The sequence below is a fragment of the Lagenorhynchus albirostris genome, chromosome 6 (genome assembly GCF_949774975.1).
Source record: "Lagenorhynchus albirostris chromosome 6, mLagAlb1.1, whole genome shotgun sequence".
Lineage (NCBI taxonomy): Eukaryota > Metazoa > Chordata > Mammalia > Artiodactyla > Delphinidae > Lagenorhynchus > Lagenorhynchus albirostris.
In genome coordinates, this window is record NC_083100.1 from 9,312,402 (window position 1) to 9,340,123 (window position 27,722).

Sequence of the window (27,722 nt, forward strand, 5' to 3'; positions counted from 1 at the left end):
ATATTTTCTCGGGTCCTTTCTCTCTCTCTTCTCCTTCTGGGACCCCTATAATGCAAATTTTGTTGCGTTTAATGTTATCCCAGAAGTCTCTTAGGCTGTCTTCATTTCTTTTCATTCTTTTTTCTTTATTCTGTTCTATGGCAGTGAATTCCACCATTCTGTCTTCCAGGTCACTTATCCGTTCTTATCTGCCTCAGTTTTTCTGCTACTGATTCCTTCTAGTGTATTTTTCATTTCAGTTATTTTATTGTTCATCTCTGTTTGTTTGTTTTTTAATTCTTCTAGGTGATTGTTTTTTAATTCTTCTAGGTCTTTGTTAAACATTTCTTGCATCTTCTCGATCTTTGCCTCCATTCTTTTTCTGAGGTCCTGGATCATCTTCACTATCATTTTTCTGAATTCCTTTTCTGGAAGGTTTCCTATCTCCACTTCATTTAGTTGTTTTTCTGGGGTTTTATCTTGTTCCTTCATCTGGTACACAGCCCTCTGCCTTTTCATCTTGTCTTTCTGTGAATGTGGTTTTTGTTTCACAGGCTGCAGGATTTTAGTTCTTCTTGCTTCTGCTGTCTGCCCTCTGGTGGTCTATACCTATCCTTTTTAAACTGAATCATCTTTTATTTTACTACATGCATTTATTTGTGGGGTTTTTTTTCATATCTCAAAAGTTAATAAAAAATGATAAAATATGAGAGCCTTACTTAGATCTGTCTTCCCTGCTCTGTAGCCCAGAGCAGGCTCCCATGCTTCTGCCCCTCTCCCACCTAACCCCTTACCCATAGAACCTGACCCCAGGTCTCTAGAAATTCTAGAGATTCAGGCTGAAGACAAGGAGCAGATGGTTAGGGAGAGTAAAGAGAAGAAGAATAGACTAAGAAATGGTAGCTAAGCATGAGAAAATGAAATCCCTGGTCAAAGGTTGAGATATGGGCCTCAAGAAAAGACCTAGAGAAAATGGATTATGGATCCATGGCATGCGGCCAGCCAAATTTGGGAGGAAGGTAAGGACCACTCTTTCCCACTTTCTGATTCCTGGCATACCAATATTCTTAGGATGTATAACTCAGGCCAATATTTCAGGATATTAGTATTTATTAATAATATCAATTTTCCATTATAGTTCCCATTTCAAACATTGTCCCATTCTCCCAATAAATCATCTAAACATCCATGGAAATTTCAATTCTTTGACATCTAAACTATCTCCCACATTTCCTTTCATATGCAATAGCAGAAATAAAAAAAAACTTTGTCATTTGGTTCAGGAAATATGGTTGTTGAGGTCATTTGGTTTTATCACAGAGATTTTTGTGGATTGGCCTATATACCTAACCACCACTTATAACTCATTGAAGATCTAAGCAACCAACTTAAAAATGGACAACAACTTATAAAATGGATACAAGTTGGAAAACAACTTATTTTTAGGTTGGATTCAACCTCAGTCCATGAGTGAGCACTTTCAATTGAGTTTATACAGGCACATTTTTGCTGTAAATTAAATTTAAAAAAATATTTCCTATAGCTAATTTTCTGGTTGTTCCAATCTATTTAGCTTAGGGGGGAAATATCTATAGATGTTTTCTCAGACTTTTAAAGGTCTCAGAGAAAAAAATTCAAACTTCATAGACAAATGGGCAAAGAGTATAACCAGGCAAGTTACAAAAAGAATATAAATGGCAATTAAACATGATGGGATTTTTACTAGTTTTCAGGAAAATGCTAATTAAACATGATACTATTTTCACCATCAGACTGGAACAGATTAAAAAGAGTAACAATATCTAATTAATGATGGCAAAGGGGTAAGAAAACTCCTATATCCTGTTGGATGGTTATATTAATATTCAGTAGTTTAATATTTAATACACACTTTTTGGGAGAGCAATTTGTGAGTATAGTGAAGTGACTGGCATCTTATTTAAGTTGTCAGTCAGAATTGAAATATGGTGACATCAAAATATTAATGAAGTCTCATTTTATGAACAAACATGGAAATAATGTAAATCACTCAACTTAAAATTCTTTCAAAAATAGCATAATTATAAAGTTGGCATAATTACAGAGGTCAAATGAGTTGTAGATGGCATTTGTGCTACATCCTTGACAGTGCTACTCAAGCTGGTTAACAGAAATACCATCTTTGTCAAGTTAACCTTGACTTACACAAGGTTTTCAAGAATTCGCCCCTCAAATAATATACTCCGTACCTATCAAAATTTATAATGTAAATATCTTTGGACCTAGCAATTCTACAACTAAGAATCTATGCTATTGACATTCTCACATAATTGTGCAAAGATAAACACGTCCCAGAATGTACCTAAAGCCTTTTGAAAATGCCCATTAGGGACTTCCCTGGTGGTCCAGCGGTTAAGAATCTTCCTGCCAATGCAGGGGACGTGGGTTCAAGCCCTGGTCTGGGAAGATCCCACATGCCATGGAGCAACTAAGCCCATGAGCCACAACTACTGAGCCTGCACTCTAGAGCCCGTGAGCCACAACTACTGAGCCCACGTGCTGCAACTACTGAAGTCTGGGGGCCTAGAGCCCATGCTCCACAAGAGAAGCCATCGCAATGAGAAGACTGCGTACCACAATGAAGAGTAGCCCCCGCTTACTGCAGCTAGAGAAAGCCCGTGCAGCAACAAAGACCAAACACAGCCCAAAAAATAAAAAAAATTAAAAAAATTTTAAAACTTGTAATAGCTAGAATTTACTGAGTTCTTATCATATGCTAGGCAAATTCTAAGCACTTCATTCAATTAATCTTCATAAGGACCCTATGAAGTAGATGCTATTATTATTTCCATTATCGACAGTTGAGGAAACTGAGATCCAAACTGATTAAATAATTTGCCCAGGGACTTCCCTGGTGGTCCAGTGGTAAAGAATCCGCCTTCCAATGCAGGGGACTCGGGTTCAATCCCTGGTCAGGGAACTAAGATCCCACATGCGTGGGGCAACTAAACCCATGCACCACAACTACTGAGCTTGTGCACCTCAATGAGAGAGCCGCGTATTGCAAACTACAGAGCCCATGCACCCTGGAGCCTGCACACCACAACTAGAGAGAGAAAAAAACCCGCACGCCACAACTACAGAGAAGCCCGCACACCGCAGAGAAGAGCCCTCACTGCAATGAAAGATTCCGCATGCCTCAATGAAGACCCTGCGTGCCGCAACTAAGACCCGACACAGCCAAGAAAATAAAGCAAAAAATAAATAATTTGCCCTATGTTACATACCTAATGGATTTGGAGCCAGAGTTTGAACAGAGGTAGTCTGTATTAAGCAACACCCTTAATTGCCATGCTAAGAGTTCTCTATACTTTGTAGTGTAGGGATGACTTTTAAAATAATAAATATATGATTTTTGTCTTTTAAAAATACAAATCTGGGGGCTTCCCTGGTGGCGCAGTGGTTGAGAGTCCGCCTGCCGATGCAGGTGACGCGGGTTCGTGCCCCGGTCCGGGAAGATCCCACATGCCGTGGAGCGGCTGGGCCCGTGAGCCATGGCCGCTGAGCCTGAGCCGCAAAAAAAAAAAAACGAAAAAAACAAATCTGGAACTTCCCTGGTGGTCCAGTGGTTAAGACTCCACGCTTTCAATGCAGGGGGCACAGGTTTGATCCCTGGTCGGGGAACCAAGATCCCACATGCCGTGCTGTGTGGCCAAAAAACAAACAAACAAACAAACAAACAAAACAAATCTAGAAAAAAGATCAGCAATGTTTTTGATTTTATAATTTAGGTTGTTGTGACATATATCATCGTGGTAGGCAGAATAATGCTGCCAGTCTTCCCCACCCCTTCAGATGTCCTACATCCTAATCTCCAGAACCTGTGACCTTACATGGCAAAAGGGACTTTGCAGATGTGATTAAAGATCTTGAGATAGCGAGATAACCCTGGATGAACTGGGTGGGCCCAACATAATCATAAGGGTTCTTAGAAGGAGAAAAGGGAGGCAGAAGGGTCAGAGTCAGAGAAAGAGATGTGAACCCAAAAGCAGTGTCAGGATGAGAAAGACTGGACTGCCCATTGCTGGCTTTGAAGATGATGGCAGAGACCATGAGCCAAGGAACAGGCAGCCTTTAGAACCTGGAAAAGGCAAGGAAATGGACCCTCCCCTAGAGCCCCCAGAGGGAACACAGTCCTACCAACACTTCAATCTTAGCCCAGTGACACTTAGGCACTCCAAAAATGTAAGATAATACATTTTTATCATTTAAGCCACTAAATTCGTGGTAATTTGTTACACCAGCAATAGGAAACCAATATAATCATTAATTATTAACTTAATAAAGATACACTCTGCTTACAGATTATAGGACTTTTGCTACCTGGAAAGTACAAATTTTGTTATCGGCTGAATTGTGCCCTCCTCACCTCCCCCAGATTCATATATGTAAGTCCTAAACCCCAGTACCTTTGCCTGTGACTCTCCTGGGAGATGGGCCTTTAAAGAGGTAATTAGGAAGAGTATTTGAAAGACTAATGGAAACACTAAAAAAATAAAATAAAATAAAATAAATAAAGAGGTAATTAGGTTAAATTAGGTCATATAGGTGGGCTCTAATCCAATCTGACAAGTACTTTTTTTTTTTTTTTTTTTTGCGGTATGCGGGCCTCTCACTGTTGTGGCCTCTCCCGTTGCAGAGCACAGGCTCCGGACGCGCAGGCTCAGCGGCCATGGCTCACGGGCCCAGCCGCTCCGCGGCATGCGGGATCCTCCCGGACCGGGGCAGGAACCCATGTCCCCTGCATCGGAAGGCGGACTTTCAACCACTGCGCCACCAGGGAAGCCCTGACTAGTACTCTTTAAAAAATATATATTTATTTATTTGGCTGTGCCTGGTCTTAGTTTTGGCATGCAAACTCTCAGTTGTGGCATATGGGATCTAGTTCCCTGACCAGGGATGGAACCCGGGGCCCCTGCATTTGGAGCGTAGAGTCTTAGCTGCTGGACCACCAGGGAAGTCCCATGACTAGTATTCTTATGAGAAGAGGAAATTCGGACACACAGAGAGACCCCAGGGAGGGGCATGCACACAGAGGAACACAGTTCAGATTCTGGTTTTGTTGAAGGATTAGATCGAACATGTAAGAGAAAGAAAGGAACCAAGGATACCTCTAGGATTTGGGGCCTTATTTTTTGGCAGAGGAAGGATCAGGAGCTATTTTTGGACACGTTACCTTTGAGAGCCTGTTAGACACATTAGTGCAGATATCAAGGGGGCAGCTAGATAAATATCTGAGTGTGGAGTTCCGGGGAGAGGTGCAGGCTGGAGATACCAATTTGGGACTCATCCCCTTATGCGCAGCATTTAAAGCCAGACACTGGATCCGATTCCCCAGGGGGTAAGTACAGACTGACAAAAGAAGAGGCACTAGAGCTGAACCCTGGGCCCCAACATTTAGATCTGGAGATATTAGAAGGACCCAGCAAGGAGACCAAGAAGACGCCGGTGAGGCAAGAGGAGGACCAAGACCGAGGTGCTCCCGGAAGCCAGGGAAGAAAACGTCACCCCTGAATTAGTGTTGCTGAGAGGCCAAGGAAGCAAGAGAACACGGTTCTTGTCCTCTGTCAGGACTGACACCAAGGCTGACCCGGATTTCTAGAAACGTGCTACTAGTGTTTAGGATGTTAGCAAGAGAAGACTTTGGATGAAAAAACTTTGGGGGGATCTTGGGAATATGATAAGTAGGGGGTGGGGCAAAATAAATCCAAACATCCTAAACTTAATAACAGCAAACAACGATTAAGAGCTGATTCTCTACTGTGCGCCTTTCTAAATACCTTTCATGTGTCAGGTCATTGAAAGCTCAAAGCGACCACATCGAGTAAGCATTTGACCCTCAGATATGAGGAGGAAATGGGCTCACGGAGGGGGTTACAGAACCCGGCAGAGGCAGCAGAGATTCTAATCTGGCCCTGAGAACAGTAGGTCTGTGTACATTTTTGGCCACATTTTGAGTATTATTGAACTGGGTTATGGGTACATGGGAGTTTTTTAAAAAAACATTCTGTCTACACTTTATGTTTGAAATCTTCACATTGAGAAAGAAAAAAACAAAGGGGAAATTGAAGGGCAATTTCTATTATTAAGTCCAAATGCTACTTGATTAAGACTGCTTCTCATGAAAACCTAATTCTAACCCCTGAGCCCCGCTCTGTGCCACAGCGCACCCCTCTTCTGGGCTTTCTGAGGGATTCCCTAAGAACTGAGGGGGAAGAGAAGGAAGAACAACAGTGTTGGTTGGAGTTTTTCCCTCTGCCAAGACTCCAGTGCTGTAGGAAGGCTACAAAGTGAGACGCAGATGCCTTTGAACTTGCCAGGCCAATTTAATTTGGTATCTCTGTGCTGTTCCTGGCGCGAGACTGCAGCTCTCAAAACTGCAATTTTAAAAGCCTGTTTGGGTGTATTCCTCCACTGAATTCCGCAACTCTCCTCTCTCCATGCGGGTGGGGAGCCAGCAGACTCTCTGTCAGACTCATAAATTCCCGCTTTCTTGTTTATTCTTCCGGGATCAGGAAACCCACAAGTGGTCATCCTGAAGCTGATGTTGCCCCACCCTCACCGTCAGTGTTTTGTTAGGGGGCAAGGGTGTCAGAGACGCAAGAGACAGGCGTTGGCCCTTAAGCCTCTACTCAAGAGACGATCACCTCCCATCTCTCTGGCCCAAACCCACATCTCCAGGTTTTTGTTGAAGTCAATCAGAAAAATCCCATGGTCTGTCAACAAATATTCAGCACTCCTTAGACATATAGCTCTGGATTAGGTACTGTTGTGCTTAGAAAATAAAACGGAACCTAACTTGAAAACAAAATGTGTTTTATAGAAGTTTACTTTATAGTTATCTGGGCAGAAACCTGTCTATCCCACAATTAAATAAGTAAGGCCTGCCTAGACTGATTTTTATTCAATGAAAAGTGGGCAGTCTTTCTTCAACATGGTTCTTTTCAAGCCAATAATGAATTTTATAAATACTTTCTATAAAGGAGTTAACAAAATAAGATGTGTATAGTATCAAAACCTGAGTGCAATCAATCCAGATGTTTAACTATTTAAGGAAGTAAAACCAAACCAAACCTACTCTCTCTCTTAAAAACCAACTATTACATGCTATAGTGTTAAATAAGAGAAAGTCTTTAACAACACTGATTATCAAAGATCCACCCAGAGCGTGCCTTTTAAAAGTAAGATGTTGGACTTCCCTGGAGGCGCAGTGGTTGAGAATCCGCCTGCCAATGTAGGGGACACGGGTTTGAGCCCTGGTCCAGGAAGATTCCACATGCCGTGGAGCAACTAAGCCCATGAGCCACAACTACTGAGCCTGCACTCTAGAGTCCGTGAGCCACAACTACTCAGCCCGTGTGCCACAACTACTGAAGCCCACGTGCCTAGAGCCTGTGCTCTGCAACAAGAGAAGCCAGCACAATGAGAAGCCCGCGTGCCACAACAAAGAGTAGCCCCCGCTCGCTGCAACTAGAGAAAGCCCGCGCACAGCAATGAAGACCCAACGCAGCCAAAAATAAATAAATAAATTTATTTATTTTAAAAATAAATAAATAAAAAATAAAAGTAAGATTTTGGGAGGACTTCCCTGGTGGTCCAGTGGTTAAAAATCCACCTTCCAATTAAGGGGATGTGGGTTTGATCCCTGGTCAGGGAACTAAGATCTCACATGCTGCGGGGCAACTAAGCCCACATGCTGCAACTACTGAGCCCACACACCACAACTAGAGAGAAGCCTGCACACTGCAGCGAAAGATGCCGTGTGCCACAACTAAGACCCAACGCAGCCAAAAGTAAATAAATAAATATTTTTAAAAAACAAACAAAAAATAAATAAATAAAATGAAATTAAAATAAGATTTTTTTTTTTTTCTATTCTCAATGCTTAGGCCTGGCAATGTCAGTAGTTAGCTGTGGGACCTGGGAAAGTCACATCCATTCTGAATCTCATTTGAGAAAAAGGAATAATACTATTTATTACACAAGAATATTATAATAGCAAAATGAGAACATGTATATGAAAGTGCTTGATATTATTATTTTTTTTTTTTTTTGCGGTACGCGGGCCTCTCACCGTTGTGGCCTCTCCCGTTGCGGAGCACAGGCTCCGGACGCGCAGGCTCAGCGGCTATGGCTCACGGGCCCAGCCGCTCCACCGCATGCGAGATCCTCCCAGATCGGGGCACAAACCCGTGTCCCCTGTATTGGCAGGCGGACTCCCAACCACTACGCCACCAGGGAAGCCCTGATATTAATAGTAATAACATTGTTAATTACTCATAATAAAATAAGGATCTCTAAAGTGCCTTCTAGCTTTAAAAGCTTATTATTAAGGAATTATTATTGAAGAGTTTAAAGAGAGTCCTTTCAGAGACACATACTGAAATAGTTTAGGATGAAGTGATGCAACAACTGAGATTCACTTCAAAATCCAGTGAGAACAGTAGGTCTGTGTACATTTTTGGCCACATTTTGAGTATTATTGAACTGGGTTATGGGTACATGGGAGTTTTTTAAAAAAACATTCTGTCTACACTTTATGTTTGAAATATTCACATTGAGAAAGAAAAAAACAAAGGGGAAATTGAAGGGCAATTTCTATTATTAAGTCCAAATGCTACTTGATTAAGACTGCTTCTCATGAAAACCTTGATATTAAAAGAAATGGTAGAGATTTTAAATGAATGCCAAAATGCATAAGAATTCAAACAATTGATAATTTGAATTTTTTAATTAATTAATTAATTTATTTGGCTGCGTTGGGTCGTCGTTGCTACGTGCCTGGGCTTTCTCTAGTTGTGGCGAGTGCGGACTATTCTTCGTTGTGGTGTGTGGGCTCCTCCCTGCAGTGGCTTCTCTTGTTGCGGAGCACAGGCTTCAGTAGTGGTGGCACGCCGGATCAGTAGTTGTGGTTCTCGGGCTCTAGAGCACAGGCTCAGTAGTTGTGGTGCACGGGCTGAGTTGCTCCACGGCATGTGGGATCTTCCCAGACCAGGGCTCAAACCCATGTCCCAGGCTTTGGCAGGTGGATTCTTAACCACTGCGCCACCAGGGAAGTCTCATAATTTGATTATGTTTTTAAATAATCTTTTTTTTAACATCTTTATTGGAGTGTAATTGCTTTACAGCCATCATTGAATAATCTTTTAACTTATTTTTAACTAAAGGAAACCCGTTTTAATTAAATATTGAGTTAAAAATTTATATTTACTACATGATTTAAGATTATTAATGAAATCTACACGTTAACCTGGAAACTTAAATGCTTAAAGATTTTTTCCCAAAAGAAATTTCAGGATATGTTAACGAATTTCTGCCTTTTAAGATCCCAATGTTCTATCATATCTGTTATATCCAATTAAGTACATAATTACATATCATTTCAAATGATGAGATACTGGATACTTCACTGACAAAATCTGTCACTAACTAAAGAGAACTTAAGAGCAGGAAGTATACATAATATGTCCCCTTCCTTACCCTGAAGATGTGAGTTCCTTAGGAAGTCTTCATGAGTTTCTTTTGTTTCTCCAGGTTTTGTTGATCTATACTCACTCCTCAGAGAGATCTTCCACCATCTAAAGGTTACCTGTAATTGAACAGATAGAAAGCAAGATGAACTAAAACTGATTTCAATACCAACAGCTGTGTTTAGGTCTGGGGTTTTAAAAAAAATCACCATCATGGAAGGCACAGAAGGCTCTGTGTCCAACAGCAGGTATAACTTCACAAACTGGCATCACATCAAATTAGAAGTGAGGTCTGTGCATCAGTGAACATTTTCCTTAGAAATTAGGGGCACAAAACCAAAGTGCTGGAAGGAATCTTAAAAATCTCTCAAGTCAATTGGTGTTAAATCACCCAGAGCCAAATGGCTAGCTGCTCCTGAGAACAGAGGTTCTTTACCTTTGGGAGCCATTTCCAAAGTAATTGCTTAGTTCTCCTCCTCCCTTCCCTGTCTACAGAGCAGACATGAGGAGTGGATACTTTTCTCGTGGAGAGAGACAGGCACTTGGATAGAGCCAGGAAAAGCACCATCATGCCTTGACTGATGCATCAGAGTGTCATTACCCAAGACACTTCTTGGTAATGGATCTGCTGACAGTGCATTTCACTTCTATGAGCATTTTGGTTTATCAGAAGCAAACCTCATTTCCATGGTTATGGACTGCACTTAGTTTCTATGTTGATTTCATAGCAGTGTCAACCAAACTCTTCCTGCTGTAGGGCTCCCAGGGAAAAGATGGGTAAGGAGACAGACAGTGCTGAGAAACTGGTTGGCTTCCTAGTTCTGGTTTCTTTCCTCGTTGGCATTACCATGTAAGGTTAAAATTTGTTCAGCTCGGGCTTCCCTGGTGGCACAGTGGTTGAGAGTCCACCTGCCGATGCAGGGGACACGGGTTCGTGCCCCAGTCCGGGAAGATCCCACATGCCGCGGAGCGGCTGGGCCTGTGAGCCATGGCCGCTGAGCCTGCGCGTCCGCAGCCTGTGCTCCGCAACGGGAGAGGCCACAACAGTGAGAGGCCCGCGTACCGCAAAACAAAAACAAACGAACAAACAAAAAAATTAGTTCAGCTCTACCCAACGCAAAATTGTTAAGTAGGTGAAACTTGCTAAGAGGGCTCCCTTTATTTAGTTTCCTCTCCCCCATCCCCAGCCACCCAACACTCCCCGTGGTCCTCACAGGTCCTGGGTGCACCTCCTTGGGCTACTGCCTTGGGAGCCTCCTTGGGAGCAGAGGGAAAATATATACATACGTAGGTTACAAAACTCCATAATCTCAGAATATTGTCGTCGCTGATTCCTTTCAGAAAATCCCTTTGCCTGCCACTTTTGTTTTTTTCTCAGCATGAGGCTCACCAAAATCACCCTCTTTAGTATCTTTCTGCCCCATCTCCAGAGAGTTAAGGGTATATCAGTCTACTAGGGCTGCCATAAAAAAATATCACAGACTGGGTGGCTTGAACAACAGAAATTTATTCCCTCACAGTTCTGGAGGCTGCAAGTCCAAGATCAACGTGTTGGCAAGTTTGGTGTCTCCTGAGGCCTCTCTCCTTGGTTGCAGATGCCACCTTCTCACTGTGTCCTCATGTGATCTTACCTCTGGGTATGTGCATCCCTGGTGTCTCTTCCTCTTCTTATAAGGACACTGGTCATATTGGATTAGGGCCCCACACTGATGACCTCATTTAACCTTAATTAGTTCTTGAAAGGCCCTATGTACAAATACAGTTACATTAAGGGTTAGGGTTTCAATATAAGACTTTAAAGGGGGGAACACAATTCAATCTATAACCAAAGGGTATCAGGTATTACAGGAGAAAGAGCATGACTTTTGGAGCAAAGAAGGACTTGGCTCATCTATTTAATCTCTCTGCACTTCAATTTTCCTTTTCATCTCCTTCTATTAAGTATTATTAAAATTAATATTAAGGGCTTCCCTGGTGGTGCAATGGTTAAGAATCCACCTGCCAGTGCAGGGGACACAGGTTCGAGCCCTGGTCTGGGAAGATCCCACATGCCGTGGAGCAACTAAGCCCATGAGCCACAACTACTCAGCCTGTGCTCTAGAGCCTGCGAGCCACAACTACTGAGCCTGCATGCCACAGCTACTGAAGCCCGCTCATCTAGACCCCATGGTCTGCAACAACAGAAGACACTGCAGTGAGAAGCCCACGCACTGCAACGAAGAGTAGCCCGTGCTCACCTCAACTAGAGAAAGCCTGCTTACAGCAACGAAGACCCAATGCAACCAAAAATTAATTAATTAATTAACATTAAATATTATAAATAATATTCCCTTGCTATTGGATGAAGATGCCAGGTCATCTGAATCTAATGCAACATTCTTTATACACATAATCTAGAACTTTTAGAACTAGTTGGGAAGTCAGAAATAATTAAGTCCATTTCCTGTGACTCATGTGAGGAAAATATTTCAAACAGGTTAAGTCAGAAGTGATAGGTGTCCCTCCCTACAACCACAGGACCAGATGTTATGTTACAATTAAATTCTGACATAAGAAAGACAGACACCACAGGAGTCCAAAACATGTTTCTAGAAGCTCAGTGGGGTGCCCCCTCCCATCCAGTCTGGCACCCTACAGGAACCTTCTCAGGAAAGTTTCTCTCTGGGACAAGAGCACCTAAATTATAATGACCTAATCAGCTACCCCTCTAGCTAGATCAAGCAACTAAATCGTGAGTTAAGTGTAAGATTTTGGAATGCATGTAGTTCTAGACAGGGTGTAACCCAGAAACATTTAGCTACAGAGCTTACTTCTTACATTGTTCAAAAAAAAGGCAGACAGACACTTGTACAATCTTACTTGTCAGCTTCATATCTTGCACATCATCCATTTCACCAATTAAGAATTATTTCTGACATTTCTTCTGCTAATGAATTAGCCCTCTGGTACTGATTGAGAAGGCAATGTTCAAAGTGCTTGCTGTCATGGCCTCTAGAGGGAGACTCCTCAGGACACAGACTCAAGTTACCTTGCACACACAGACAAGCATACTACTGGCTCCTCTGAGGTATTTAAGGTAAATGCCTAAGGATATAACACTTGCCTAAGGAAACGCGGCTGGTTAAAACCAGAACCCAAGCCTCCTCACTGTTAACTCTTCAACACAGGGTTTGTTCTGAGTCACGAAGCTTTCTTTACGTACAACCTGCATACTATAACTCATCAGACCACCTCCACAGAGCAGTACACAGAAATATGCGCCTCAGAACCACAACTGAGCCTAGTCAAGACTCTTATGTTCTACATACTGTACTTATTAAAACAGAAAAAGATATGAGACAGATATTTTCTAACACTTACTGTCTCTCAAATTTTAAAGATTTTTTTTTAAGTGACAAAACCCAATATTGGTGAGGACAAAAAAAAAAAAAAAAAGGGAGCCCAGCCCCTTAATACTCATTGAGAAGAGTGTAAATTGGTTTGGCAATATCTTCCAAAAACCTTAAAGTCATCTATTCCCTTTGACCCAGATATTCTACTCCTAAGGAATTTATCAGAGACATGTACAACATTTTTTATATAAGAATGTTTGTCATGGGTTAATTATAATCATGAAAAATCAGTGCTGACCTAAGGGTCCAATAGTTGGGACTAGTTAAATAATCATGGCCCATTTAGATGATGGAATACTCTGTGGCCAATAAAACAATTTGTGAAGAAATGATTAATAACATAGATCAATGTTAATGATCACTTGTTAAAAGGCTCAGAAGTGTATACACCCCTGCTCCAAATATTTAAAGGAAAATATTTCTATGTGCAGGAGGAAGGAGCATATTAGCTTGGCAATAAATAAATGCAATTATTTCACATCACAGATACAGTTTGAAGGAAGCTAAAGTGTAGCCCCCAAATATTTGTGAGTTGGCTACTAACTCTCATGGTATTAGCTTATTTTAAGTCATAGTGCATAGAAATTTATTGTTATATATTTATCTCTATTTTGAAAACCTTAAAATCTGTAAATACTGTTTCGAACATCTTATCAGCTGCGAATATTTTGTTAATGAACAATCCTGGCTGCAAGAAAAGCCACAGAGGAGCTTCCCAGGGGTTTTGCGACGGTTTAGATCTGGCTGGAACATGGGTTTCATCAGGCTCCCAATCACCTGTGAGCAGTGTGAGACTGACTGTCTTTTCATGGATGAAGAAGTCGACGGCAGACGGTGAAATAACTTGTCCCAGCTCCTCTCCCAGGCAGAGGCTGACCTAGAAAGAGTCTAGTTCTCTTTCATTGCCTCATACCCTCTCCAGGAAGGGCAGGCGGCCAGTCTCATTATACAACACACACCATCATTTGGTATCTCAATAGAAATTATGTGACCTGTAAGAATTCCTTAAAATTTTAATTTAGCATATTTTCTCTGATATTTCCAGTGAATCATTTTAATAAATTTGAAAATTGAGCTACTTGTATTTATTTTTTGACGTGTAATACCCGAGGTACAAGAAAACTGCATCTAAGGGGCTTCCCTGGTGGCGCAGTGGTTGGGAGTCTGCCTGCCGATGCAGGGGACAAGGGTTCGTGCCCCGGTCCGGGAAGATCCCACATGCCGTGAAGCGGCTGGGCCCGTGAGCCATGGCCGCTGAGCCTACACGTCCGGAGCCTGTGCTCCGCAACGGGAGAGGCCACAACAGTGAGAGGCTCGCGTACCACAAAAAAAAAAAAAAAAGAAAATTGCATCTAACATTGTTATAAATAAAAGAAATCAGATCAGTCATCAAGGGCTCCAGAGTGAACAGCAGCTTCATAACCTCCATGCTTATCATCTTTGCCTTCTGGGTGTAATTTAATAAGATCAATTCGAAGAATGGTAATTGCAGCTTCAGTTGCAAATTTCAAACTCTTAACTTTGTCTATGGTTGGTTCCTACACCCCTGCTTGTTTGTTGTCTCAGGGTTTACCACTGACCAAGTCAAGACCAAGCCATTTTAGATTTTTGCGTTCTGAGCCTCACTGTGAAAAGCTCTCAATTTTGCAGCCCGATCTGTGGAGTCTTGGGCAGCATTAACTGCTAGAGCATTAGGAATAACAAGAAGAGATCTTGCAAACTCGGCAAGAGCCAGCTGTTCCCGGGAGCCCATGCTGGTTGCATAGTTTTCAAGGTATATGGAAAGGGCTGCTTCTACAATCTGCTTCTACCCGGACCCACAGATTTTGACTCCAAAACTCTCACCACACAAAGGGCATCAGGTAACGAGTGCTCCATCTCGCCACACATGAAATCATTTGCCCCAAGTAAGATGAATGACGCAGAGGTACGAGCCTTAGTGTTTTTAATCAAGATCAGTTCATCATCACAAATTCTCTCCTGTACCAACATTGAAGCTTCAAAAGTTTCTTCACCTTCCAAATGAAAATTGAGCTACTTTTAAAAGAGAGGTCTAAGATTCCTCATTGATCCCAACGTCTCTTCTGCACGAATTATTATGGCAAGACGACGAGGTATTTGTCATTCATCCAGTGAAGGTCCCTAAAGCTTAAGTCCTTTGCCCACCAGGAGAGGAACTCAGGAGGCACTGGGAAAAGGCGGGCACAGTGGGCATCTCAGCATTTGAGTATATTTGGGCAATATACACCCCACCCCGGTCCCCCAGGTTCGGAGATTGTGTTACTCCCATCACTACATTTGAAAAATCCTGCTGCTGGGACAAAAGCAGAGACTCTGGTGTTAGAAGGGTCTGGGTTTAAACCGTGGTCTCTGCCACTTACCTGGGGCAAATGTCTTTTTAAAAAATATTTATTATTTATTATTTTTGGCTGCATCAGGTCTTTGTTGAGGCATGTGGGATCTTCCGCTGCGGCACGGGCTCTTTGTTGCAGCGCATGGGCTTCTCTCTAGTAGTGAGTGGCATGTGGGTTTTTCTCTCTCTAGTTGTAGTGCACGGGCTCCAGAGCACATGGGCTCTGTAGTTTGCAGCACGGGCTCTCTAGCTGTGGTGCGTGGGCTTAGTTGCCGTGCGGCATGTGGGATCTTAGCTCCCCCAACAGGGATTGAACCTACGTCCCCTGCATTGGAAGGCAGATTCCTTACCATTGGACCACCAGGAACTCTTTTGGGCAAATGTCTTAATCTCTTGTGACCTCAGTTTCTTCATCTCCAAAATGGAAACAACCACGATGCCCACTTCATTGAATTTGGAGGGATGACCTGGGATAAATCCAAAGTGCCCAGCACGATGCCAGGCACATGATGCCAGCCCGTGAGCTCCGTAGAGGACGGTCCTTGCCTCTTTCCTTCCCTCTTTCCCTCTTGTTCCCTTGCTGGTCACCCCTTCATACTTATAACACACTCAGCCCCCAAATACCTACAGATCAGAACCTTGTCTTTGTTCTCATCAACTATCTAACAATATTCAACCATACTTCATTGGGACTTCTGTGGCAGTCCAGTGGTTAAGACTCCGTGCTTCCACTGCAGGGGGCACGGGTTCCATCCCTGGTCGGGGAACTAAGATGCCGCATGGTCAAAAAGAAAACAAAAACATACTTCATCAAGTTCTGCTTTCTTAGTTGTATTCTTCAAGGATCTTTATTTCAGCTTTTCACTCTGACTTGGTATTTGACTTTTCTAATCATCAATAATCATTAAGAATTGCACATTCTTTGCAGTAAGTATTTTCTCAACAGCATAATTAAATAGTCATCCATCTATCCAGTCAATACACAAAGTTGCTCATGAAGGATTAGGGTGACTTGCCAGATACCGCATACCAAATGGGGCATTCTGACTCTTTCTAAGCATCTGTCCAGGAAATACGATTGTAATTTAGCACACGACTGTTTCTGCTTTCTCCTGCAGGCTGTTGTTATTCTATCAGATCAAATTTCTCCCTGTTTTGGAAATCATATATAATTTGGGGATTTTACAGAGTGGGGTTGAGATTGTGTCAGAGAGAGTTTATGAAATTAGATATTTTATTTGATGAAGAAGGATTTTGTTACCTGAACATTCTACTGAGAAATGGAGAAGCAAGAATTGCAAGGGCAAACTGCGAGTAATTTTACCTTTCGATATTACTCAAAAGCTCACAAAGCACTGGCATTCCAAAATGTAGAAAGATATTGTATTTTAAATGAATTATGAAGATTATTTTCATTCACTGCATATTTAAACTATAAACAATTATGATATGCTTTTGGTCCAAATTTACAACTTTAAATATGTGTTCCCCTATGTGTCTATGTTTGGCTCAATTGGTCTAAACACAGCAAAACTTAGATTTTCAGCTATTGAAAATTTTCCTCTGGAATAGGAGCAATTTTTATACATTAGGAATAAAAGCATCATTATTAAATATGGGAAAGATGAGTCTGAGGCTGAAATGAAAATGGAATCAATGGAAGTTTTTAATAAGGGAAAACTGACTACATTGAAATGTTTCTTCCTTTAAGAACTCAGAAATGAAGCTGCCCTCGGAGAGTCGAATTAGTGCACCTCTAACACAGTGGGTGTGATTAGGAATCGGTGGCAGACATTGTTGGTTGCTCCCCAGCATTCATTTGCCCACCTGCTCTTTCCACATGAACCCTGATTTTTCCCATAGCCTCTCTCCTCTACATTGCTTGTGCTCAGTGAATGGGCCTCACCTCTAGCTCCAGGGGGTGCGACATGATGGGTCTAAGCCATTCCTTGTAGGTTTGTTCCCCCTGCCTATGATTGGTATGGGCATGGGCATGTGACAAAATTTTGGCCAATGAGACAGAAGGAGAAATTTGCAGGAGCTTCTGGGAAAGATTTTATCACTTATAAGGAGTGTTGACTAAAAAAAAATGCACAACCTAAAAGTTGAGAATCATGTTTTATTTGTCAGACTTTCTGAGGACTTCAAGCCTGGGAGGCAGCTTCTCAGACAGGATATATAGGAGTTTTGTGACAAAGAGCAGGTAGTCGGAACATCAAAAGATTACTGTTAATTAAAGAAAACCAGATGTGTCAAGTTAATGAATTTAGCACTTTTCTATGTATGGGGAGGTGCAAGAATCTGGGCTCATTGAAATCTTTCCTTTAGCTATCTAGAGCCAGTATCCTGTTTCTTTCCCATCCTGAGTCCCCTCAGGGTGCACCGCTGGGGGTGGCTGCAGGGGCTGAGGGCTTGGCAGTGGGCAGCCCATTGGTCTCCATCCTGAACTTCCTCAGGGCTCACCGTCCAGGATGGCTGTAGTGGCTTGATGGCTGCAACATCCTTTGTTTACTGATATGGCAGGCAACATTTTTCATTCACAGGAGAAACACAGCCCCTTTTTGGGCACTGGCTGTTGTGTTTTGATGCGATCACTGGAGAAGCAGCAGCCATTTTGTGACTATGAGGGGAGCCAGCCTGAGGTGACAAGAATGTTTCCTGGAGGAGGCAGAACCAATAGATTGTGGAGAGAAGGAGCCAGAGCACTGTCCCTGTGTTGGGAACCTCTTTTCCTTTAAACTTGTTTTTATGTGAAATAATGCCATGTTCCATCAGATTTAATACACCATCCATTGAATGCCATAGCATTATTTATTATATAGAAAGAAATAACACTCTTAAGGAAACTGAAACACAATGGGTTTCTATCACTTGTTCTACAGTTATTGAAAGAGCTCTTTTATTCTTCACTAGACATGTATTTTATTATGTTATTTTTAGCAATTATAGTGGACCCTTGGTTAACACAGGTTTGCACTGCACAGGTCCACGTATAGGCAGGTTTTTGGTTTTTTTTTTAATGACTGTATTTGGAGGTGGAGTCTTATTTATTTTATTTTATTTATTTATTTATTTTTGGCTGCGTTGGGTCTTCGTTGCTGCACTCAGGCTTTCTTCTGGTTGTGGCGAGCAGGGGCTGCTCTTTGTTGTGGTACACGGGCTTCTCACTGCAGTGGCTTCTCTTGTTGTGGAGCACAGGCTCTAGGTGCATGCGCTTCGGTAGCTGTGGCACATGGGCTTAGTTGCTCCACGGCATGTGGGATCTTCGTGGACCAGGCCTCGAACCCGTGTCCCCTGCTTTGGCAGGCGGATTCTTTCTTAACCACTGCACCACCAGGGAAGCCCTAGGCAGTTTTTTTTCACTAAATACATACTGCAGGACTACATGCCCTGCATTTGGTTGAATCCACGGATGTATTAGGGGAACCACTGACCAAAACTGCCCGCCCTGGACAGGCACGATAGTAACCACTGGCATGAGTTATCTTACAACAGGAGGTCCTGGTAAGGAACATGGAACTAACAAGCTACCACCAACTGGAAGAATTCGGGAAAGGTCAAAAGGAGAGAGGAGACGTCAGTCCATATATCCTACCAGACTCCCAGAATCCTTCTCGATGGAATACATCTTGGCTGAGCGATGCATGTGCCACCAGGAAGGACCCTGAGTCAGAATGATTGGCCAGAGACAACCCAGAAACTAACCCCATCACCATAAAACCTGAGACTGCGAGCCACACGGCAGAGCGGTTCTCCTGGGTTCCCTTGCCCTGCTGCTCTCTGCCCGGGGGCCCCTTCCCAATAAAGTCTCTCATTTTGTCAGCACGTGTGTTTCCTTGGACAATTCATTTCCGAGTATTAGACAGGAGCCCACTCTCAGCCGCTGGAAGGGGTCCCCCTTCCTGCAACAGATGCAAAACCTTCAACAGGAGGGTAGACGCTGAAGTTATACAAGGATTTATAACTGCATGGAGGGTCAGTGGCTGCCCCCGCCTTGTTGTTCAACGGTCAACTGTACTTCATTAATTTTATAAATTATATTAATACAATACATGTATTACATTAATTTTAATATAATAAATTTACATTAGCCTTGTATATACCTAAAAATGGAAAATATAAGTAGAATAAATAGATGAAGGTATTCCTAAAACTTTCCCATATTCAACGTCTGAGTCTTTAATGTTTTACTCAGAATATTATCTCTGTGGCGTGGAGAGCATGGTGATAACAGCAGTAAAGTGCTGGGCTCTTAAGCTGGCTCTGCAGTGACTTAGAGCTAGCTTCCTTTTGATTCCCACTTTGGGAAAGCTGTAGACACCTCAGATTCACCCCTATTCCCTCCCATTTTCATCCTGGATTCAAACTGTGCTCTCCCACAACTTCTGGATTTTCTTCCAAACTACTGTTTTCATGCTTAGCTCCAGTTTCTGGTTACTATGAATAAAGGTTCTATAAACATTCGTGTACAAGTTTTTGCCCTCTTTTACCCTTTAAGTTGTTAACCATCTTCTATTAGTTAACAATCCTTAATAATAAATTGTTTCTGGTAAAATAAGTATGGTTTCTCTCTCCTCAATGGACTTTGCTTGAGATACCTGGCATGGTATCTCATTTTTTCATTTATTTTGCAGGGTACTTGGTGAGAGCTTTTAATATGGGAATACTTCACGTCTAGGACATTTTCTTGTATAATTTTTTCTGGAATTTCTTTTTTTCCAGGTATTGGACATCCTGGTCTATTTCTTTTATTATGTTTTTTTCCCTACATTTACTTTTATTACGTTTTTTTCCCTACATTTACTTTTGATTCTTTTTTTCTAGGAGATATTCTCAATTTTATCCTCCAACACTTCTAAGCAGTTTTTCATTTTTCCTATATATTTTCTAAAAGCTCTTTTTAGTTTTCTGAGTGTTTCTTTTTTATTGTGTACTGTCCTTGTTTCATGGATACAATAACTTTCTTATCCTTCTGAGGATATTACTGATGAGTATTTTGTTCTGCCTTTGTTCATTGTCTTTGTTTTTTCCAAGGTTACATTTCCTGTATGTTGTTGTTATTGTTAATTTGTTTTGGCGTTCCTCAAAAGCCTGATATAACTCGTCACCATTCATGTGTATTCAGGAGTAGGGTGCTAGGAAGCTGACTGGAAGATCTGGGCATTTGAGCAGGGCTTGGCCAGAGGAGGACCTCACTATAGGGTGATCTGCTGAAGCTCTTTGGTTGGAGGATCCTGACTATCAATATCTTGAGATCTCTTTTCAGCCTGGTGAAGAATCTTCCAGCTTTCTTCCTGGAGGGTATAAACCTGGCTGCCCACAGCTTTCTGTGAGCCACTGGGAAGTTAGAGTGAGTCTCCCAGTTCAGTATGTGGATTTTCACTTAATCCCTTGCCATATTCAGCCCTGAGTTCCTCTGTCCCCAGTGGCCTGGGGTCCTGAGTCCATTGTATCCCTAGTTTACCCCTCCAGAGACCAAACTTCTGGTCTTCTCCTGGCTGGTGAGGCAAAGCTCTTGCTGGTTGTGCAAAGGAGAGTAGGGGACGAAGATGAAGGTGGTTCTAACCACATTTTAAACAGGTTGTTGGGAATTCCCTGGTGGTCCAGTGGTTAGAACTCGGCGCTATCATTGCTGGGGCCCAGGTTCGATCCCTGGTCAGGGAAATGGGATCACACACACACACACACACACACACACACACACACAAACAGGATGTCAAACATCCTTCTTGTTCGAAGGTCCTTTTTTACTCTAGCATTCAAAAAGAACCTATTTCCGCCCATTCCTGAGCCACCCTGCTCTGAGGTTCTGGGGCACAAATCTGATTACTTCCTGACTTCCCTACCACTAGCTTAGAATTCAGCTTTTTCAGGGCTGTTAAATCAGCTACCAGTAAGTCATCTGCTTTTCAGCATGCAAAATTGTTGCCTTTGTCGCCTTTCCCATTCTCTTTTGTCTTTGCGGGTTTATGCTTTAGAAAAACCCTATAATTATTGTTTTAGCGGCACTGCTAGAGGCAGGGAAGATATACAATAGTACTATAACTAGAAGCTGCATTTTGTGTATCCTTAAGATGTTTAAAATGCTGTCAAGAATCTGACATACTATATTTGTCATTTTAATTTAAATACATAGGCTAATGCAAATGATTAAGTTGGTAGTCAACGTTTAAACTTAGGAATATGTATTAAATTTATAATGATTTTAAGATGTTTAAATGTTTAAAAGAGTTTGATCATCTACATTTTTAAGTTTGTTTCTCTACAGTTTTATAAACATGTGGTTTGATTTTGTTAGATTTGTAATTATGTCTCTTTAGATTTCAGAAGTACTTGAGAAAACCAAATATATTAAATTCACGAGATAGATTGAAATGCTTAAGAGGATTTAATCATGTTTGTCAGTGTTATTTAAATTTAAGAGAATTTAATTTATTAGATTTACAAGTTTTGTGGCTTTAATTCATAATTTTTAAGGTAATTTGATTAAGTTTGTAAACTGTGCTTAAATGTTTAAGGGATTACAATTTGTTAAATGTATAAGCTAATTAAACATTAATCAAAGAACAATGAAAATGAGTGTTTTAATTTTAATAAAAAATTACTTGATTTATAATTGAATTTCCTAGATTTGTAAGTTGTATTTGAGGGTTTAAAGAAAAATAGGTTTTTAACTTCTAACTTTAATTGAACATTTGTGATAAACACAAATAATTGTAATAAACTTAAAATGTTTCTAATAAACTATAAGTAATTACAAATAATTGTAAAATAGATTTTCTTAAATCAGATTTAAAAGATTTATATAGGAATTTGGGGACTATTGGGTGGCCAGTTGGAAAAAGAAAATTGATTTATGCCTCACATCAGGATAAATTACAAATAGATCAAAGATCTGCATGTAAAAAAAATGAGACCATACAAGTACTGGAAGGAAAAAAAATAGTGAATCATCTTATTATCTTTCTAACTATGTCTCAAAATCCAAAAGCCATAAAAGAGAAGATTTATGCATTTGATTATATAAATATAAAAAACTTCTGTATGGCAAAGTCGCCAAAGACCTGTATGGAAATGTTTAAAGCAGCTTTGCTCATAATACACTGTACCTCCAAATTGGAAACAACCAAAATATCCATCAACTGGTAAATAGATAAATACATCCAAACGAAGAAATATTACTCAGCAATAAAGAGAACTGCTCATACATGCAAAAACATGGTTGAATCTCAAAAGCATTATGCTAAGTGAAAGAAGCCAGATGTAAAAAAGAACCAGATATACTGTATGATTCCATTTAGGGCATGTTGAAAAAGGCAAAACAGAAATCAGGTCAGTGGTACCAGGGGATGGAGGTGGGAAAGGGGACTCACTGCAAACAGACATGAGAAAACTTTTGGGGTTGGTGAAAATATTTTATATCTTTATTATAAGGTGGTGGTTATACATTTATCAAATTTATGGAACCTAAAAAGGGTAATTTTCACTGTACTAAAAGCATAGCAAGAAGCCTGATTTAAAAAAAAATACAGCAAACAAAGACAAAAGAAAAATGATAAACTGGGAAAAACATTCACAGTTAATATCACAACAAAGGGTTAATCTCCCTAAAGAGTTTGTAGAAATAGAGAAACGACCAACAAATTAATTTTAAAAGTGAGCAAAAGACAGGAAAACCAAGTTCACAGGAAAAAAAATCACATGGCCCATAAACATGAAAAGATGCTCAATTTCACTCAGAATAATAGAAAGCGTATTAAAATCACACCGACGTATGTGTTTTCTGTTTCTCACCTACCCAGACTGACAAAATCCTAAAGACTGAAAACACTCTGTTAGCAAGGCTGTGGAGAAACAGGAAATCTCATGATTATGGTACAACAGCTAGGGAGGGAAATTTAGCATGATCTAATAATAAACGAGGTTCTCCACTGAGGTATTTGCAAAAGCTAAAAAGATTAGAAGCAACCTGCGTGTGGCAGCAGGAGACTGGTTGAATAAACTTTTCACACAACCATACAAAGGAGTATGTACTTGTCATTCTCTGTCCTAAAAAAGAATGAGGAAGATCTGCATGTGCTGCCGGGGAGGGACCTCCAGAACATATTGTGAGATGAATCCCCCCGCTAGAACATTAGGTCCAGGAGGCTGGGAGTCTTTGATCGTTTTGCTCATTGCTATTATCTCAGGATCTAGAAGAGTGTCAGTAATATAGTAGGAACTAAAAAAAAAAAAAAAATTGTTGAATTAATGAATTGCCTGATCATATCGTGTTGTTTTTATTTTCCCTTATGGCTTATCCTTTTCTTATCAATTCATAAAAGGTCTTTTTATCCTAAGTAGTGGTTATAATTCTTTGTTTCATAAGGGTGTCAACTGACATTGTTTATGCTGTATGCACCATTTCAGAAATGGAAGGTTTTTTTCTTTTTCTTTTTTGGCTGCACCGTGCGGCAAGCGGGATCTTAGTTCCCCAACCAGGGATTGAATCCGTGCCCCCTGCAATGGAAGCACGGAGTCTTAACCACTGGCCCACCAGGGAAGTTCCCAACATTTTTTTCTAAACTTAAATCTTGAAATCTTTTCCCTTATGACTTTTGTGTTTCCTATATTAAGAAGGCCTCCCACACTTGAAGGTTACTCATATATTTTCCTAAACTACATTCCTAATATTTAATATCAATATAATTCACTGCATTAATAAATCAAAGAGAAAATATCCTAGGATTAGATTAATCAAAGTCCCAAAATGCTGACAAAATTCAGTAGCCATTCCTAATATAAATCCTAAGTAAAAAAAAAAAAAAATCCTAAGAAAAATAGTGATAGAATGAAACTACTTAAATATAAAATATATTCACACACACACACTCACATACATACAAACCCATACACCTGGTAAACACCATATTGAATGGTAAAATACTGAAGCCTTGACATATAAATCAGGAACAAGGCCACTTTTATTCAACAGTACTTTTGGTTCTCTAGCTAATACAATAAAATAAGAAAATAAATGGAAGGAAGAGAAGGTGTTTTAATAGATAGGATAGCTAAAAGTCTACTATTGAATAGAATTCATGAAAATTTAATAGGGACACTGGATATAAAAAATTATACGTAAAATAGCTTTATTTAAAATAAATAATTTATATATAATATTTATAATATAAGCATTTAGAAATGGATATGGGAAAAAATGTACCCCACACACAATAATTTAAAACACTAAAATACCTAAAAATAACGAACATAAAGGTTACAGAACCTAATAAAAAAACGCTATTCAATGTTACTGATGGTCCTAACGCCAATACCTGAACAAATTGAGTGACATTTCGTATTCTAAGATTGGAAATTTCAATTTCTAAAAAAAGAAACTCACCCTCTCCCAAATTAATATATAAACCTAATGCAACAACAATCAGAATTCAGTTTCCTATTTTGGTAAGAGGACAAAATTTTATAAAATTCATATTATAAAATAAATATGTGAAAATTGCCAAGAAAATCTTGCGAAGAAAGAATAATGTCTTGTAATATATTAGAATGTAATAGAAGGCGACTATAAATAAATAGTATGGTATTTGTATATAATAAACAAATATACTGGTAGACTGGAATAAAGTTCAGAAGTAGCGTCAGATGTAAATGGGAAACTAATGTATGGTAAAGGTATTATTTCAACTTCAGAAGAAAAGGATGAATTATTAATAAATAGTGTTGATATGATAAGGCATCTACTTAAAAGAAATAAATTTAAACTTCTACCTCCAACTACATTCAAAAATAAAATCTAGATGGACTATTATGATAAATGCAAAAAGTAATACTACAAGATTATATGGGAAAGTATTACTTTAAAAACAATAAATAATAATAATACCATTTTTATTTTATAAAGTGGCACAGGAACGAGGGATAGCGCCACACTCAGGCTTATTATGCATGCTTTAGTACCATCCTTATTCTCTGGCTGAAATCTTGGAATCAACATTCTAGAGGTGACTGATTAGAAGCTATTATTTTGACTTGAAAATTCACTACAGAGGTGGTAGCTATTAGATTTGCTTCCTCTCCTAGGTCATGAGATCCAGAAATGCAACTTTAAGCAATATTCTTTATTTAAAAACATTCTATTACAATAAATCATATTGGAGGTCCTACAGAATTCACGATTACTCTCATTTTCTCCTTACCATGCATCGTAACTTGGCTGTTTACACTTCAGACACAATCTCTTATGATGCAGATTTTCTGAAAGCAAAACTTGTACAATATTTTGCATAAAGGAAAGAGAATAAATAAGAAAACTATACATACTGATGATAAATATTTTTTCCAATACATATCCAACATGAGTACTTTTGATTCAGGGGGGATAAGAGTCATGTAAGTAATGAGAGCATAAAATACAGACATCATGCCAAAGTGGATGGATGTCACTGAGTTCCTACAGGTGAAGGCACAAATGGGGCTTCAAGCACATCAGAGCAGGTCCTTTGGACCCAGAGGAACATTCCAGGTGAGGACTTACTAGCGGGTAGCTTTGGCGGGGCTCATAATCTCTGTTTGCCTGCTCTTGTTCATATCTTCTGGGAGGATTAACATGAACTGTTATGTGTACATGTGCTTAGCAGAGTACCAGATACGTTTTAATTTTTCTTACCTATCGAATTATTACTGGAATTTGTTAACATGACAGGCCAAGAATACAGACGTAGTTCCTTAGGTTTAGAAGATGCACAGATCCACTCTTGCAGCTCCAGTTAAAAAACTTGATGAAACCCACAATTTTCTAAGTCTGGAGATGGTGGGACCATTCCCAAGTGTAGGAAGGCAGTGTGAGTCAAGGCCACGCCAGTCACTTCTAACACACACTTTGCAGAGACCTGACCCCAAAATACTAAGTGTGTCTGCCAGATGGGTGTGCTACAAATCTCAAAGAAATTCAGAGTACTCTACAAAACAATAAGATCAAACCAAGAAAAAAAAGCTCTGAACACAGATGCAAGTGGAGCCTTTTCTTTCTTTTTCTTTCTTTCTTTTTTTTTTGCATTAGTACAATATTATTTTTTCCAGGCATTCTGGAACAATGCCTGGAAAAAATAATACAATCTGGAACCCTCTCGCCAAAACCTTCCTGGATATGGGCAGGAAAAGTGACTAAGCAGGTAGGAAGGCCCCAGTGTCTATGGCTCCACTTTGCAGGGTGAATTTAGAGATGTACCTGCCCCTAAGCCTGTAAGCTGCTTCTTTATAAGATTACTATTTACAATTGGAAGGTGTCTATGGTTTCGCTTTTGGTACAAAATAGTAATCTACTGGTAAAAAACTTATTTTAAAAATCTCCCCCAGGAACTTTCCTGGTGGCGTAGGGTTTAAGACTCCGCATTCCCAATTCAAGGGGCCTGGATTCCATCCCTGGTCAGGGAACTAGATCCCACAACCATGCCGCAACTAAGGAGCTGGCAAGCCACAACTAAGGAGCTTGCTTGCTGCAACTAAGACCTGGCGCAACCAAGTAAATAAATAAATAAAATATTTTAGTTAGAAGGAGCTCTGCTCTACACGTGCTGAATTCCCTGGCAGGGAAGGAGGGGATATCAGACTCAACTGACCAAGAAGCTGACAGTTTCTCTCTTGATTAGATAAACATTTGCCATCAGAAAGACTCCGCACTTCCACCGCAGGGGCACGGGTTCAATCCCTGGTCGGGGAGCTAATGTCCTGCATGCCATGCAGCCAAAAAGAAAAAAGAAAGAAAAGAAAAGAAAAGAAAGAAATATAGTTTTTCTCTCTCTCTCTCCTTTCTCTCCAGTGGGAGCTAGTTATATTTCCTCTTGTTCCCTGGTACTGTTCTCTTCAAATGCATTCTCACGTACAGCCCTACCATTCAGTAAGGGGTCATTTCATAGTTTTATTTCTGTGTCTTCTTTCTGTTTCTCTCCACATGTTTCCCTCTTCCCTTGGTTTTCTTTCTTCTTGTTTGTAAAATGAACACCAGCTACCAAATACTTGCATCTACGCCCTTTTCAGTGCCTATCTGCTAGTCAAAAAACAAACAAATAAAACCCAATAAAACATTTTTATTTCTGGGATTTAAATATTTCCTAACTATTAAATATATCAAAATTGGATATACTTTGTTGAAAATTCCTCAGCATCTGTTATGGATTGAACTGTGTTCCGCCCCAAATTCCTATGTTGAACTCCCAACCCCCACTGTGACTATATTTGGGGATAGGGCCTTTCAACAGGTAATGAGGGTTAAATGAGGTCATAAGGGAGGGGCCCTAATCCATCAGGACTGATGTCCTCCTAAGAAGAGGAAGAAACACCAGGGATGCACATGCACACAGGAAGGGCCATGTGAGGACACAGTGCAGGGTGGCCATCTGCAAGCCAACGAGAGAGGCCTCAAGAGAAACCAAACTTGCCAACACCTTGATCTGGGACTTCCCAGTTTCCAAAACTACGTGAAAATAA

At 40.5% G+C, this 27,722-nt stretch overlaps 1 protein-coding gene, 1 non-coding gene and 1 pseudogene across 2 annotated transcripts in view; 1 reads left to right on the forward strand and 2 right to left on the reverse strand.

The window, feature by feature from the left end:
• The window catches only part of FBXO36 (F-box protein 36), a 100,780-nt gene that overhangs the window by 33,280 nt on the left and 39,778 nt on the right, over positions 1–27,722 (reverse strand). The window contains exon 2 of the mRNA XM_060151923.1: positions 9,499–9,607. Within this exon, the coding sequence (XP_060007906.1) occupies positions 9,499–9,607 (109 nt within the window). The remainder of the gene's footprint in view (positions 1–9,498; positions 9,608–27,722) is intronic.
• LOC132521907 (T-complex protein 1 subunit alpha-like) lies at positions 14,263–17,163 on the reverse strand (annotated as a pseudogene).
• On the forward strand, positions 20,826–20,897 carry TRNAD-AUC (transfer RNA aspartic acid (anticodon AUC)). Its single transcript has one exon. It is a non-coding gene; the product is annotated as a tRNA-Asp (tRNA).